The sequence below is a fragment of the Andrena cerasifolii genome, chromosome 1, assembly GCF_050908995.1.
Source record: "Andrena cerasifolii isolate SP2316 chromosome 1, iyAndCera1_principal, whole genome shotgun sequence".
NCBI classification, from domain to species: domain Eukaryota; kingdom Metazoa; phylum Arthropoda; class Insecta; order Hymenoptera; family Andrenidae; genus Andrena; species Andrena cerasifolii.
Genome location: NC_135118.1, coordinates 8,531,599 through 8,547,500, shown reverse-complemented (window position 1 = coordinate 8,547,500; position 15,902 = coordinate 8,531,599). Strand labels below are relative to the sequence as shown.

Below are 15,902 nucleotides of genomic sequence, written 5' to 3'. Positions count from 1 at the left end.
ATAATTCGACCTTAGATTGGTCTGAGACGTACACCAACTCACGAGCACACGTTGGTCGAACAGCACAAGCTGAACAGAGAAACTCTTCATGAAACATCTCGAAAGAATTGAGTATTTTCTGAACTGTTTTTAACCAAATTTTGGGCGGAAGAAATTGAAAAAGGTGGCGAAACTAACACGTCTAATTTTCCTAACACCGAAGCGAAGGGTGACTTTAAACACAGGGGCTTGAGGCAACTCTAAAATTAATTCACTTTCTTTCCAAACCAAAACAGCAACAACTCATACGTGAGTTGTATCGAATTAATTTGAAAATAGTCTCAGCTCTTTTGAATTAAAATACTGTACGATGTTTCGCGAAAAGGGAGACAGACGCTTGTTAGCCTAGGGGCGCCAAATCTCCGAATCCGCCCCTGCGTTTCTCCTTGGAATCTTATGTTTTACAGCAGTTGCAGTACTCCAAGTCCTATCGCTGTAACAATACACTACTTGAACTTAGGAGACACGCTTTAGGACCTCCAGAAAATCACAACCCTGTGCTGCTGGTAGAGGAAAGTAGCGGCGGAAGGAAACTTTCAACCCCTTCGTGGATGAATAATCAGATGTTTACAATCAGTTAGCAACGTGACGGATGAATGATCGTGATTAACACGAACAAGTTATCCACCCTTAACCCGTATTTACCACACTCTTTCATTCGCAAGATTTAACGAGACCAACCGGAGAGTAATATTACGTGCATGAAACGTTCCGTTTTATTTCTGTGCCCTGGCAGTGGCCATAAAGCTAGGAGAAATTGGATCGGAGACATATATTCTGCAATACTTTCTGATCACCCTATAAACGAGAAATACGCATTGCCGCGTTGCGTTGAAGGGCGATGCACCGGCAGTTACCGTTCTCTAGGGGCGGTTACCCCTTCCTCGTCGGTCCCACCACCATCGGTGACGGACTCGACCCTCGTCGGAACCCCGGTCGAAGGGTTGGGATGGTCGATGCGGTGTTTCCATAGAAACCAGACGCACCGTCCGCCACCCCTTCCTACGGTACATTCAACCGAGGGGTTGCAGTCTTCGTTTGAAAACGTACCGTTATTTCCTCGGCAACAGTAGTCATCTTCTCGATAATCCGCTACCCTTCGCCATTTCTTCCAACGCTGAAAATTATTTCTTTAAAAGCTAAAGCACCCTGCGCGTTATAACGTTTTCTTATTTCTATATAGCATTACTGATTGGCCCACAGTATCCCCAAGTCGGGAGTTAGTTGGCCATCAGAATGCCAGAATTGCTACTAGGGATTGCGATACTACAATATGTGATCGCCTACAGTTGAAACATTAACAACGCATTTTTTCACCACTTTGAGCATTAAGTTTTGAAAGAAACCTTTAGGTACTAATAAAGCTGCAATTAATCCATCGGTACCGAGAATTTAACTAGGCAATGCGAATAGCCCCAACAGTCGTGCGTTTTAAATCAAGTACTACGTATTTCTCACTGTTTCAATGGGAACTGCAAAATCATATTGCCCAACTTTTACTATTACCCTGTTAAAAGACTATATGATTCTAGTTATTAATCGAATAACAACAGTTCATCTGTTGAGACAAACATTTGCAGAATAAAAATCCACATTTTTAACCCTTCGGTGACACTCTGGGTGTGAGCTACCCATAAGCTGATTTCGACGCTCTGCACCCTCTATATGCAAAATAAATACCCTTTTTTCCACAGCCAACTTACAAACTACTTTCTGCTGAAAATATTGTATCTGAACAATAACTCTGTAAATTTCTAGCTTCTAATATTGAAATTCATAACAGTTACAAATTTTTGAAAAATTTTCTTCGTGTTTTCTCGACACGGGGTAATCTAGAATATTTTATACAAAAACTGTGCTGAAGTTTCAATGAAAAAACTATCCCCTATACCTTCTAGCGACCTTGAAATTGACCCACGATTTTTTTCATAACGATTGGCTTCTTTCGATAAGAATGTCACTCGTTCGAAGATTGTACTGGGTGTGAGCCACCCAGGTATGTCAGAGTTGATCAGGAAAAGACTTGTCAACGAAGGGTTGATAGAATAACATTCCTACAAGATGACTTGAACTACTTCATTTAAATTGTACGTTTCCAAAGTCTGCCACTAATTCTATTTTCCAGATTGGAGAAATTAAATTTGAATTTTTCGATATTATTAAATGTTATTCCAACAACTCCCTTGCTATTATCCTTGCTAAAGCGAAGGCTTGATATCGCCCCTATTTCTCTCCGGAAATAAATGCGCAGTTAAACAGTTAATAAAAAAAAAATAAAATAGCGTCGTTACCGCTGAGACCACCACTTTATGGCGCGGCGTTTGTGTAATTATGCGCACCACGATACAGGGCTGTACGTACGAGAAGCATCTTGTCGCCTCCTGCGATTTTCTTCATGCACTTAGTCTCGATTGCTAGACACCAGCTTACAAAGGTGACCCGAGGCAAGGGGCGACAAGATTTATGGTTTGCCCTTGAGTGTTCCTCCCGAGGAGATCCGATCGCCCAGACAGCCGGCAGGATTAATGCCGGTGCCGCCGTGTATATATGTATGCATACCCACATAGACGCCCGGTCTCTACCTCTACTCTTATAAAAACGTGTGTCGACCAGGATACACCGCTATCTCCTCTTCCTCGGAAGCAAACAGGAACAAGAAGAAAACCGACTCGCGACGTCCTAGCGCTCTCAAGTCCTTACGCCGTTTGCATTACCAGCGACTGGTTATTCTGTTAACGAGAGAGGACAAGTGATTTCAGTCGTTTCACCTTCGGCAATCGATTAAATCAATCTCGAGTCTGTTGAACTTAAGTTCAACTGCAAACAGCTCATACATTTATTTCCTTCGTATCTCGCGCAAATCTGTAATATCAATTCACGAATCCGCCCGATCTGTTTTATTTCTGTATTAAATATTTACTTGCAATCAGTTACAGCTTAATTCTGATAATGTATTCGCTTTCAGTTACTAACGCCTCGAGTCTTTTTTCGGTAGAAAATTGCTTCAGCGTGGATTCAAAGAAATACCAACTTTTTACAGTACTTTCTCCGAACTACATAATTGTGTAGTACTCGAAAGAGCAGGGAAAGGTGTTTACTGTTTTTCTTTCTATAAAACTTATAAGGTGCCCGATATAAGTTCAGGTTTAATAGTATCAAAGGATTTTCAAGGGATTACCACCGTCGATAAGCAAGAAATCTGCACCGTAACTTACGAGGGTGGATTCGAGGTCTTTTTCGTCTGATGCCTTGGAGTAGTTGGTATAGCGAACGAGAGCTCCAGGTATATACACAGTCTCATTGTGTGCGCGCGCGATCGCGAACGCTCCCTTTTCGCTTTGGCAGTCTGTGAATGCGAAACGTGACCGGGGAGTAGGGAGTTGATACACCTCGAGGCTCTACACAGAAGTAGCCAAGGGGCAAGAGGAAAACGGCGTGACCCCTGAACGACGTTCATCGATCGGGGTGCACGCACCCTGCCTGCCTCCGGCACACCGCGCTCTTCTATCGCCACTTCCCTCCCTTCCTCTTCCCCTCATTTCCTCTCGCCCCCTTTTGACACGTTCGTCTATCGTTGCCCGTTTTCAGTTCTTTCGCACTTAAGATACTCCTCGTTTCATAACTCCTTCGTGGTCCCGAAGCAATTAATTTTAATGAGACGAAAAATAAAATTTCCAACAATAATTCTTAGCTCTTTGCCGCCGCAGTCCTTGCAGTTCAAATTATCCAACAGATTTTGACCTTGTACGTCGTCGTAATTGAGTTCTTTGGTTAATATATCAAATATATAAAACATTGATAATTGATAACACGAGAAGCACGAGTGAAATCGTTATTCATACGGGGTTTTATTCAAGAGAAATGATGTGAAAAATAAAATAAGATTCTTGTGAAATAATGTTGCCATTATACTCTGTCGAGTCAAGTTCTGGGTATTTCGTTCAATTGTTTTTTTATAAACAATTACGCAGCGAAATTTTGCATGGAAAAATGTATTTAACTTTAAAATGCCATAATTTTTTTTTAAATTAAAAACTTGGCTCGACAGTCTATAATGGCAACGATATTTTACAAGAATCTTGCGTTGTTTCTGCAGTACAAAAGATCATTCATGAACAGAATATTTGTGCACGTAATTTTCTTTGTTGTTTTAATTACATGCGATTTCGAACAAATATCGAGTTTCACTATTAAGGAGGTTCGATACCGGAGCGAAAATGATGATAAATCTTTGGAAAGTGTTTTAATCTAATGTTCAAAGTGTAGTCCGCATTGCGTCAAAATTTCAAGTCGATTGACCGCACGCTTTTTGAAAAAATTGAAATCAAAGTTGCGCTATTATACACAGGCTGTTACGGGAGAAGCGGTAAAATTTCTATAAAATATTACACAAAGACCTTGAAAATGATGAGAAAATTCTAAAAAATGTTGCAATGAGAAGCTTAAATATTCCTGTGAAATTCTAAAAAAGAAAATCGGACATGAACCGTGCCGATTTATTAGATAATTGAATAAATAGACAGCAATGTGCTCGTACTTTTGGAAACGTGGCAACGCTGTACGCCAAGTAGTCATCTGTACATTGTATACTTGTACAAAACACGCGGTAAAAATTGGTAAAAACACTACCAACCTGTAAACATGTGTTTAGTAATTTGTTGCGAACCGATAGAAACGCGCAAAACGACGCCACAAGTGTGAGATGGAGAGAGAAAAAAAGATGGACGCAAAGCGACGTTGCCGCATCTCACTCGCATATTTTACTCTACTTTTAATGAAAATATTATATTTCTAACTGCATTAAACATACCTTTTTGTTTAATTGAATTCCAAAACAAAATATGTAGTGATAATTTTATTAGGAATAGACATGTAAATAACATTTTTGTCTACATAATTTTTTTATCTAAGATTGGTATCACTGCAGAGCTCCCATGTATAAGCATAGGCTTACCCATCTCGCCGTTTGCCCCTCAAGTGAAGTATCGAACCTCCTTAAGCTAGAAGTTTTGAACGAAATAGCCCCAAAAGGTCTTGGAAAAAAGTGGTTTACTGCAGAAACTTTCAAACCAGAGACTTTCAATTCCAAACATATTTTTCACCGATTTTGAGGGCACGAATTATTGGAATGAAACAGTCTATCGTTTTTCTCAAAGCTGCAAAATGTCACGTACATATGTCGTTTGTGAAACAACCGATTCCAGTTGCTCAGAGAATTTAAAGGATTCAGCATTCCCCCCCTGAAATTTGTGTCCACGAGGGCAAACGTCTTTGAATTTCAAATCATTTGCAATTGAATAATTTGCAACTGTAAAATAATTCAACTATCGTTTAATGCAGACTCTGCGGCTTATCTTCCAAGTGCTCAACATATGCGTCCTTTGACATTCACTATGGTAAATGTAATTTTCCAGCAAGTACATACTCCCTCAGACGCGTTGACCTTTTTATCTGGCGACTCGATCGAAATTCCGGCACGAAGGCATCGCACCAGAGAGAAGAGTAACTAGCCCGTGTTCGGAAGTGTTTCCCTCAGCGGCGAGTCGCTCTTTGTTCTACTGACTACTCATTCGATTATTCCCTTTCTTTCCATCCTCCTCCCTCCATCTTCTACCCCTCTTGCACTCGGTTCTCTTCTTCTTCTCCAGCTAATCTACTGGCTACTCATTCGATTATTCTCGTTTTTCCATCCTCCTTCTACTTCTCTTCCACTCGCTTCTCTTTCTCCAGCTAATTTTCTCTGCTCAGACTTACCCTTTTATCCTTTTCTTAACCCTTAACTGGTATACTGTTTTTGGCAAACGTGACTGGTATACTGGGGTCGTGGCAGACCCCAAATAAAGAAGGACATAGAAATTTGTAAAATCGACACTAGAGCAACCACTATGAATATTTTCTTCTTAGGTAATGTAGAAATTAATAGAAGCGTAGAAAGTTAAACTATTATTTTAAAACTAATTAGAAATTCAGTTTACCAACTTAGAGAACCGAGAATTGTACATCGAACTTTGGGTGCTTGTGGTCACGAGCGACCCCAGGGTACCAGTTAAGGGTTAAACACTGGCATCTTCGTCCTCCTGTGGAAAAGCAAATGGAACATTGCGCGAAACACCATAAATTCAATCGCACCGAGTAGGAGAGGCATGGGCAACCTTCACATTCGTGACCTTGAGTTCACAGGCCACCGGCCTCTTTTATTTCTCTTTGTTCGGTGTTTTCCCCCATATTTGTCTCCCTCTATCTGTCCGTCTACCCACGGGCACTCAGATGAAACACGACCGTTCGGTCAGGGCGATTTAATTAGAAGGGACGACATCCTTCCATCGTGAATCATTCGCAAGTGCGGCGATATAATACAGGCGAAGATTGAGAGCGCCCAACCTCGTGTGGAAGTACCTACTCTTACCAAATTAAGAATTAATCAGTGGGAATTAATAAATTTCTAATGTCGAATACTGTACAGTAACCGGTAATATAATTTTATGAATGTGATTTTAGAAATGATTTCGCTTAAGGGGGTACACCTGTTTGCACCCTCGGATAATGTGTACATTTTGTGGATTTTTTTCCAAGTGAACGGCTTCATGAAGATATCTCGTTTTTTTACTATCCTTACACAGTATTATGAACTATTTAAAAAAAAAGTTTCAGTTAAAAAACTATTGTTTTTCGGAAGTTATACATACATATCCGAAAGTCTCTCGATTTTAGACGGCTAAACGGTGGGCCTGAAAACAGCTGTATGTCGTGTCTGAAATCAAAAACAATAAAATCTTCTTATAAAGTATGTCAATAGCTATCGTCCAACGAGGCCGATTTTGAAAATTTTGAAAAATAAAGAAATGGTGAGAGATCAAAGGTAAAGTTACACTTTTTCAAGAGAAAAGGCCACCATTTTTCTTTATGAATAATAAACGGGGAATCGCAATAAAAAAAGCCCTCTTGGGATGATGTGGAATCTTATTACGATCCTGCGTGCAAAATTGGAAGTGAATTGGTTGAACGTAGCGCGAGTTTTTAGGCCCACCGTTTTGCCGTCTAAAATCGAGAGACTTTCGGATATGTATGCATAATTTCCGAAAAACAATAGTTTTGTAACTGAAACTTTTTTTTTAAGTAGTTCATAATACTACGTAGAGATAGTAAAAAAACGGGAAATCTTCATCAAGCCGTTGACTTGTAAAAAAATCCACAAAATGTACACATTTTCCGCGGGTTCAAACGGGTACACCCCCTTAATCGAAACAGACGTTTCAAGGTAATTAACTAAGTATTTGCAGTAAACACTATTGTCAGCCTTACCCCATCGACTTAATGCGCTTTTGAGTAGTTAATCATTCGCTTATTGTTTGAAAAGTCACAGAATATATCCTCTACTTATTAAACTTGCAGGTTGTACTATCTATTACAACACACCCTGTGTAACCCTGCAAAAGTATGCGACGGGAGTGAAGAAACTATCGTTAGCCTGTACAAATAAACAGAAAAACCCGCTTAAATTGTATTTCGCGTGGAACCGGTGGTTGTTCAGGTCTACATTCATTTGTATGGTTTAATATAGAGGTGCACGAAAAAGTTGAGTTGGTTGAACGCGTGACAGCGACAGGGCAAAAGATCGAAATTGCTTGTTCCCTGTCGCAGACCATGCGGAATTAGACTAAAAAGAAGGAGGGTACATAATGGGTGAGCCGTCCTTAAAACGAACCATTGCTTTTTGTTAACAGGGATGCCGGTTGACTGAAGATGGCCTCGCCGACACTCTCGCTGGAATCGCGCGCGAATTCCATCGGGTCCCTGGCCTCGCTGTCCCCGCTTACAGTGAGCGGCAGTTCTCCGCCTGCGAGCGACTCTGCGATCTGCGACGTCGACAGCTGTGACCTTTGCCTCGACTCCCAGAAACCTGGAGAGGCGCCCTGCCCGCGGTGCCGATTAGGAGGCGCCGGCGGCGTTCGCTGTACCGGCTGCAAATCCACAGAATCCGACGCTGTAGCTCGTTGCTTCGACTGCGCGAATTTCCTTTGCCCGAACTGCGTAATGGCGCATCAGTTCATGCACTGCTTCGAGGGGCATCGCGTCCTCAATCTTGGGGACTCGAAGCTCGAGACAGTGACCAGCTCGGCCAGCACCGAGATCCCGAAGAACAACTTGGTGATTAACGGCGGCAACACTAACGGCGAGAAAGTACCGTATTGTCTTCGACACAAGCAAGAGCTGCTGAAATACTTCTGTCGCACCTGCACGGTGTTGGTTTGCAAGGAGTGCACCATTACCGATCATCCCGGCCCGCTACACGACTGCGCGCACATCTCCGAGGTCGGTACGCAGCAGCTCGAGGCAATGGCGAGAGTGGTGCAAGAGTGCAGAGCCAAGGCGGCGGACGTGAGAGCCGCCGTGAAGGCAGCCGATCACGGCGCAGCGCGTCTACAAGTGCAGTATCACAAAGCGCAGAACGAGATCAACGACACTTTCCAATTCTACAGATCCATGCTCGAGGAGCGAAAGCAAGAGTTGCTGAAGGAGCTCGAGTCGGTGTTTTCCACCAAGCAGATATCCCTCGGTGTCCTGTCGCAAAAGGCCAACGAGATGGCCGATAAGATGCTCCAGACCTGCGAGTTCGTCGAACGATTAACCAAATACACTACCATCACCGACGTGCTGATGGTTAAGAAGCTCCTCGACTCGAAGCTTCAACTGTTGCTGAATTACACACCGGACATCAACAATCACACTGTCGACCTGGAGTTTGTTAGTAATTATCAAGCGATCCAAGTGGGCGTACGGAACACGTTCGGTTACGTGAGAAGCAACAACGAGAGCAACGCTGGGCCAATTGGAAAACAACCGCCCATTGCGCGACCAACGGCGCTCTCCAGCAATGGTAACGGCAGCAACAACACCAGCAACGGACCCGGTAGCGGCGGCTCCTTGGGTGGTCTGCTTATGGACCGACCTTACAGCAACGGCCTGATATCCTCCGCTTCGACCTGCGCTTCGTCCACTTCACCGTCGTCTTTCGACACAAACAGCAGCGTGATCACGAAACGCTTCAGCTCGGCCAACAGCCTGGGCCCGTTCTCGACGACCATCAGCGATCTTAACTTAAACGGCATGAACACGAACCCTTACGAGAAGTGGAGCAACGGTGGCAGCGACGCCTATCCAGTTGTCACTACGAACGACCACTTCCCAATGCCGACGTCCGTGGCTGTCGCGGCAAACACCGCGTCCGGTGACTCTGTTCTCGACCTAACTTCGAAGCTGATGTCCGCCGCGGCGATATTCCCACCGAAGTCGCAGATAAAACGGCAGAAGATGATCTACCACTGTAAGTTCGGTGAGTTCGGAGTGATGGAAGGTCAGTTCACCGAGCCGTCAGGGGTGGCGGTGAACGCGCAGAACGACATCATCGTCGCTGACACGAACAATCACCGCATTCAAATCTTCGACAAGGAGGGCAGGTTTAAATTCCAATTCGGAGAGTGCGGCAAGCGAGACGGTCAGTTACTTTATCCGAATCGAGTGGCCGTAGTGAAAACCTCGGGCGACATAATCGTGACCGAACGGTCGCCGACTCATCAGATACAGATATACAACCAGTACGGTCAATTCGTGCGTAAGTTCGGCGCGAATATTTTGCAGCATCCGCGCGGTGTAACGGTCGACTCGAAGGGACGCATCGTTGTTGTTGAGTGTAAAGTGATGCGCGTGATAATATTCGATCAGGCCGGCAACGTCCTTCAGAAGTTCGGCTGCTCGAAGCACCTAGAGTTCCCGAACGGAGTGGTCGTGAACGACAAACAGGAGATCTTCATCAGCGACAATCGCGCCCACTGCGTGAAGGTGTTCAATTACGAGGGCGCTTATCTCCGGCAGATCGGCGGAGAAGGGATCACGAACTACCCCATCGGGGTAGGCATCAACGCCGTAGGCGAGATACTGATAGCAGACAATCACAATAACTTCAATCTGACGATCTTCACGCAAGACGGTCAACTGGTGTCGGCCCTCGAGAGCAAGGTGAAGCACGCCCAGTGCTTCGATGTCGCTTTAATGGATGACGGATCGGTCGTGCTGGCCAGCAAGGATTACCGACTCTACATTTATCGTTACGTACAAGTACCACCGATCGGCATGTAGAGCATCGACACGCCATGACGCCGACAATGATCGTCAATCGTCGTTTTCATCGTCGTTGTCGTTGTCGTTGTTATTTTTCTCGCCATTGTTTCAACGGCCACGGGGCCAGGATCTCATCGATCTTTTTTTTACTTACACTTGACTATCCTCTTCTTCGCCCACCTACTACTACTACCACCGCTCGTGCTCACTTCGCCTATCCACCTTCGCCCGCTCGACCCACCTCACTCCTGTTTACGAGACGCCGATTACGAGGAAACGAATTGCAAGCAAGCGCACGCGAGCGAGAACACGCTGATCGAGTTGTCGAAATTCAAGGTGACAGGGGCCTACTCGTGTGCACGCCTGTGCGGAATGCACGGCCAAGTAGGCAGAGACACGTCGCTTCCGTTCTAATGAAAATGCCTCGTGCATCGGTAGGGGTTTGTTCTCTTTGGCGCCTGCTTCCGTGCGGTTCCTGCGTGGGCGCGTGGCGCGTGACGCTATTGAGAACAATGTACATAGGAGTATACGTTGGACACGGTGTCGAAAACTAGGGACACGCGCGCCCAACGATTCTTGAAACAACCGGGGAACGAAAACGAGAGAGAAAGGAATTACGAGAAAGGAGAATGGTTCAGCCGACAATGAAAGACGCTCGCGTGACTCGCGCACATGCGGTCCTCGTCGAGGCCGCATATACGTGCACGCGTGTACTGCGAAACGCTCGTTACAAAAAAAATGCAGATGAAAAAACGAAAAAACCGCAAGCGATTTCGGAACGCCCACTTTGTTACGTGCGTAAACGTACGCGTGTGCGCGCCAACACGGGACACACACATAAAAGCGTGTAAGCGCATATACGCGGAAAAACTTACTTGTTAATGTTGTTATAACTGAAAATACTGTTGTTGTTGTTTAGTTGTAGAGCTCGCCGCCGCTAGTCACTCTACTCCTCCCTTCTCCCTTTACCTGTTACTTTTCCCAATTCTATTTGCGAAACTGTCCCTGCCCGTATTTCCCTCCTCGTTCCTTACCTGGTCTTTCCCTCATTCTTCATTTCGTGATCCTATTGATCAGCAAACACCGCGAGGGACGTTTCTCCGAGCACCTTGAACGTAGATGCGCGCGTGATTTCTATGCGTGCCTACTTTTTCCTGGGTCGTGCAAGACGAATGTGTACCCGTCCGTATCGAACCACGATTCTTCCGAATTTCGTTTTGGGATTTCAACTCGGCTTATTATCACGCTCGACGGGCACGAACGTTGGGCTCCGCTTAACTCTGGCCCATAACGAATCAACTCTTCACCATTGTTGTCGCCAATTCGCAGAGAATTGATGTTGCGCCAGAGCTTGTTTCATCACACACACACACTCTCTCTCTCTCTCTTTCTCTCTCTCACTCTCTCTCTCTCTCTCTCTCTCTCTATTTTCCTCTCGCGAACGCGCGTTCCGTGCGCGCGCGTTATTCGAACGTAGCACCCTGTGCGCGATCGATGGCCTGTACCATGGATGATCTGCAGATCAAAGGACAATGGACGACGGCAATATCGATCGGCATCGTTGCTACGAAACGTTCGTTCAGTACTCCTCGTATTAGACTTTCAGAAGGATCTTGCGATTAAAGGACAGAGATAAACGTTGCATCCGATGTCCTTCTTCCTGAGCCCTTCCTCATCCCCATGCGCCGTATTTTTTTTCTTTTTTATGATTAAGCAGATGTTCTTTTTATATTTATATGTACGTGTGTTTCTTCTTCCCTTTTCATAAGAATCAACGACACCTCGAAGGGAGATTCGCTTTAAGTTGCATTTAACGTATGATAGTCACGACTGCCCAACGCAATCTTGTCCATTTATTTCGACGCAATCTCTTTCTTCTTATTTTGTTTTCCATTCATTTTTGTTACGACACGTATTATTCTTGTCCCTTGTAAATGTTCGCTTTTATATCTCTCCTGGAACACACGCGCACTCGCGAACGTGGAGTGCGCGTAAATTTGTATGTCACATTTTATCCGTTTTTTTTTGTTTTTTTGTTCTTTGTTTTTTTTTTCTTTGTTTTTTTGTTTCCTTGACGATCGGCAGCACAGACACAGTTTGTCGTGGAGGAAGATGAGAGTTCGGAAAGAATGTGCCGAGTGAAGGGACGAGATTACTTTTGTCCTTCTTGCAGTTAAAGGAGTAGTATGTTCCCAGAGAAGCAACACAACAGGGCGAACACCACGAAACGCGCACCGTGCCTCTTTCTCGTCTTCCTCGACCGATCTTCGGAGTGACCTTCCAGAAATGTTCGATCGATGGTTTATGCATGTCATCGACAGAGATGAATGTATGTGTCTGTGTGTGTCTGTGTGTGTGTGTGTGTGTGTGTACGCTGTACGCGAGAAATCGGCATGTTCCCCCGAACGTAACGGTAACTTATTGTTAGTCGAAAGAGATATTAGGGACTCCCGGGAAAGAAGTCCGTCGCACTTGTCGCTCGAACATTATTCTGTTCCCGTTCTCCTTTTTGTCTAACTTTAGTCGTAGTGGTGTTAACGTAGTGAGTAGTCATAGTGAATTGTAGTAATGATGTAAGTTATTTTGCTCTATAGCTATCTGCTCTTTCCATTCCTTTCCAACACCGTTTCGTTGCTAGTTTCCCCCTACCCCCACCCCCGCCCCCCGTTCCGCCGTAATTGAATTTTCACCAACCCCATACAAACTACCACCAATCGCCACGATCATTACCGTCACTGTCACCAGCCGTTTCCCTCTTCCAACCACCATCATTCTCTCTATAGTACGACCAGTAAAAACGATTTGCGCTAGTGTTCTGAATTCGAATGTATAGTATTAATATATTTTGTTGGATGAGTCGACGACGATAAAGAGCCTCGCGGGGTTTTATCACGCGACCTCATGCATGTTTACTATTACAATATTATTTTATTATTATTATTATTATTATTATTATTATTATTATTATTATTATTATTATTGTATGTATGTACGTATTATTATTGTATTATTATGATTTTTATTTTTATCTATTCATTATTTAAATGCCTCACTGCGCAGAGGTCAAAAGTGTTACGATTTTTTAAGCATATCTCCTATGCAAAATACCTAACAATTTTCTCACTAATTGAACGCGTCGTTTGATACGTAACGAGGCTAGCTGGCGCATTAGGTTCCTCAACGTCGAAAGGTAAAAGCCACGAATCACGAGGATCTTCCATAATGTTGTTATTAAACCTTGTATTATTAGATCAAGCTGGTCCGTGTTCCTTCGCGCCGCCCGAAAGTTTTGGGAAGTCCTGGAGCCGGTCCACAATTTTCGGGCCGGTATGCGCGCGAAACTAACCCCCGACATATCGACGTGAGAGCTTGTTGAATCGACAGTTGTCCCCCACAGTTTACGAAACAGTTGTTGCACCCTTTTGGACGCATTTATTTCTCAATCCATATAACGACGCTGGATTTCTTTCTTTCTTCTTCTTTTTTTTTTTTTTGTTAATTTTAAACGTGGATCCTTCGCGAACTAGGTCGACAACTTTCTTCTTCAGCGGAAGCAATCCGTAACGCTGTTACAGGACCGCGACCAACGTCGATTACTTCGCCCGCGAAGTTTCGAGAGAGCAGATCAGTGGCGTGTTAATCCTTCGAGCGGGCAGTTGTAGAAAATCATTCGATGAACAGTCGCATCAAGCGGCGGTCTAACGTCAGGAACGTTTGCATTTCTGATCAGCACTGAAGAGCCTGATATTTAAGTTTCATAGGCCAGGGAACTCGAGCGAGCGTAGAGAAATAAGTATTATAATGAAATAATAAAAAAAAAATAATAGAAGTTGTTAGTCGTACGTCTGCTGCGCTGTGAAATAATTTTTAGTGTTATGAACGTTTTGAACTTTGAGAATCGTGTCCCGCAGTGAGTTGACGATCGATTCGCATTCGAAGCGAGGTCGATCCGAGGAGAAAGTGAACGGCAGGAGAAATCAAAACAGATTGATAGAAGATCCTCGATAATTCGTCGTTACAGTGCCACACGCTTGTTAGTCGACTTGAGGTACTTGGTTGCTCTTACCAATTTTCGGACACCAGACGCGCTCGGTTATCCGCGACGTAGCTACTCGTACAGCGGGTACATCATGAATCGCGCGCTCTGGCGATCTCTGTCTCATTCGTCCGGGACTGTGCGTCTCTTCTCGGGGCGATGATCAGTTACGCCTGCCAGACTGACGCGTCAAACGGGAATGACAAGGAATGGTTTTAGTTCATTGATTCGTGTCGGACGTTGAACAATGCCGCTTCGGATCTCGCGGCGAAGCGTCGTAGTACTCGCGTCGCGTGCGCGTCCTGCAGTATTCTAGCCAGTTTCCGAACGTTGACACGCTCGACGGGCGAGTAGCAACGAAAGCAGATCGGACTTAGCCGGAACACGGGGGAGAATAGACGAGGGAAGGGCCCGCCGCCGGTTCCGACACAATTAATCTTTACTCTGTTAATTCTGGCGCGATCGAAAACACAGTATTTGACGTCTTTTAGTTGTTCCTTAAGGCTTATTATTTTTTCTTTCTTTTCTAATTCAGGCGATTCCTATGAACGCCGGCCGGAAACGTTGTTTCTCCATGTATTCGGGAAAAAAAAAAAAAGGAAAGCTGAAAAAGTATACGCGCCGTCTCCTCATAGTGGGGTTTATTCCATTGAAACCACATCACGACGACGTATCTGTCCATTAGTATTTAAATCGCATACGTCTGTGTTGATTCGTAGTTATATTATTAATATTATTATTACACTTATTCTATTACGATTATTCCGATTATTATCATCATTATTACTATTACTATTATTATTACCATTAATTGTAGTATTACTATTATTACGTTTCTTACAATTCTATATCCGGAGAAAGGATGAAAGTCGGGAAGAGACCATGCTACCTTGCCAGCTAGCCGCCACTACCATTTCTTTTTTTAGCCACTCTTACCTCGTTGAGAGACGCACGAGCATAAAAAGATTGAGAGGAAAAAGCAGCACTACTTTGATATGCATTATTCCCAAAGTAAGGAACGAGGTGTAGATGTGTGTGTGTACGCGTGCCTGTGTGTTCTCTGTATGCGCGCGCGCCCCTTGCATCCAGAAGGATGGATAACGGAACACAAGAAGAAACGAACATACGACTCTCTCTCCTTTTTTTTTTTTGTACTGGTTTGTTATGTTATTATTTTTAGACGATACAACCCAATTGTTCTTAATTTAAATGTAAATCGTATTTTTGTTTGTTTTTTTTAGTTATTTTTTGTTGTAAAATGCTTTTTAATAATATTTTCAGTTCATATTACACAACACCGGTTGGTCTTTGGCCTCACTTTATTTTATCTCTCACTCTCGTACGCTGCTCCGCCGCCCTTCAATTTCCCGGGCAAAAACCCTTCCCTTACTCGCGGCCGCTTCAAGGTCCATACATCGCGGCAAAAGAAACCTCGGAGACGTTATCGCGAGACGCGTCCCGCTACGCAGACGGGCGAGATTGATCCCCGGCCGTACATACTTGCGCCTTATGCTTACGGAGCACGGCATATTCGTAACCAGTAAGTCGGTGTAGAAGAACGCTGGGAACAATTACGGAAAACGGCACCCTTGGGTGCCTACATCAAAGAGACACCTTAGAAACTCGGTAGCTTAATAATCTCTGTGAAATAAACACCGTCTGAAATGCTTTCTTAAAACCTCTTTTGAAGAAGAAGAGCTACGGTTAC

At 44.2% G+C, this 15,902-nt stretch overlaps 1 protein-coding gene across 2 annotated transcripts in view; it reads left to right on the top strand.

Annotated features, from left to right (window-relative positions):
- The window catches only part of Brat (tripartite motif-containing protein brain tumor), a 159,831-nt gene extending 144,340 nt beyond the window's left edge, over positions 1-15,491 (top strand). For both annotated transcript variants that reach the window (XM_076814180.1, XM_076814171.1), the window contains exon 2: positions 7,764-15,491. In XM_076814180.1, the coding sequence (XP_076670295.1) occupies positions 7,783-10,176 (2,394 nt within the window). In that variant the 5' untranslated portion in view covers positions 7,764-7,782 and the 3' untranslated portion in view covers positions 10,177-15,491. The remainder of the gene's footprint in view (positions 1-7,763) is intronic.
- The last annotated feature ends 411 nt before the right edge of the window (positions 15,492-15,902 follow it).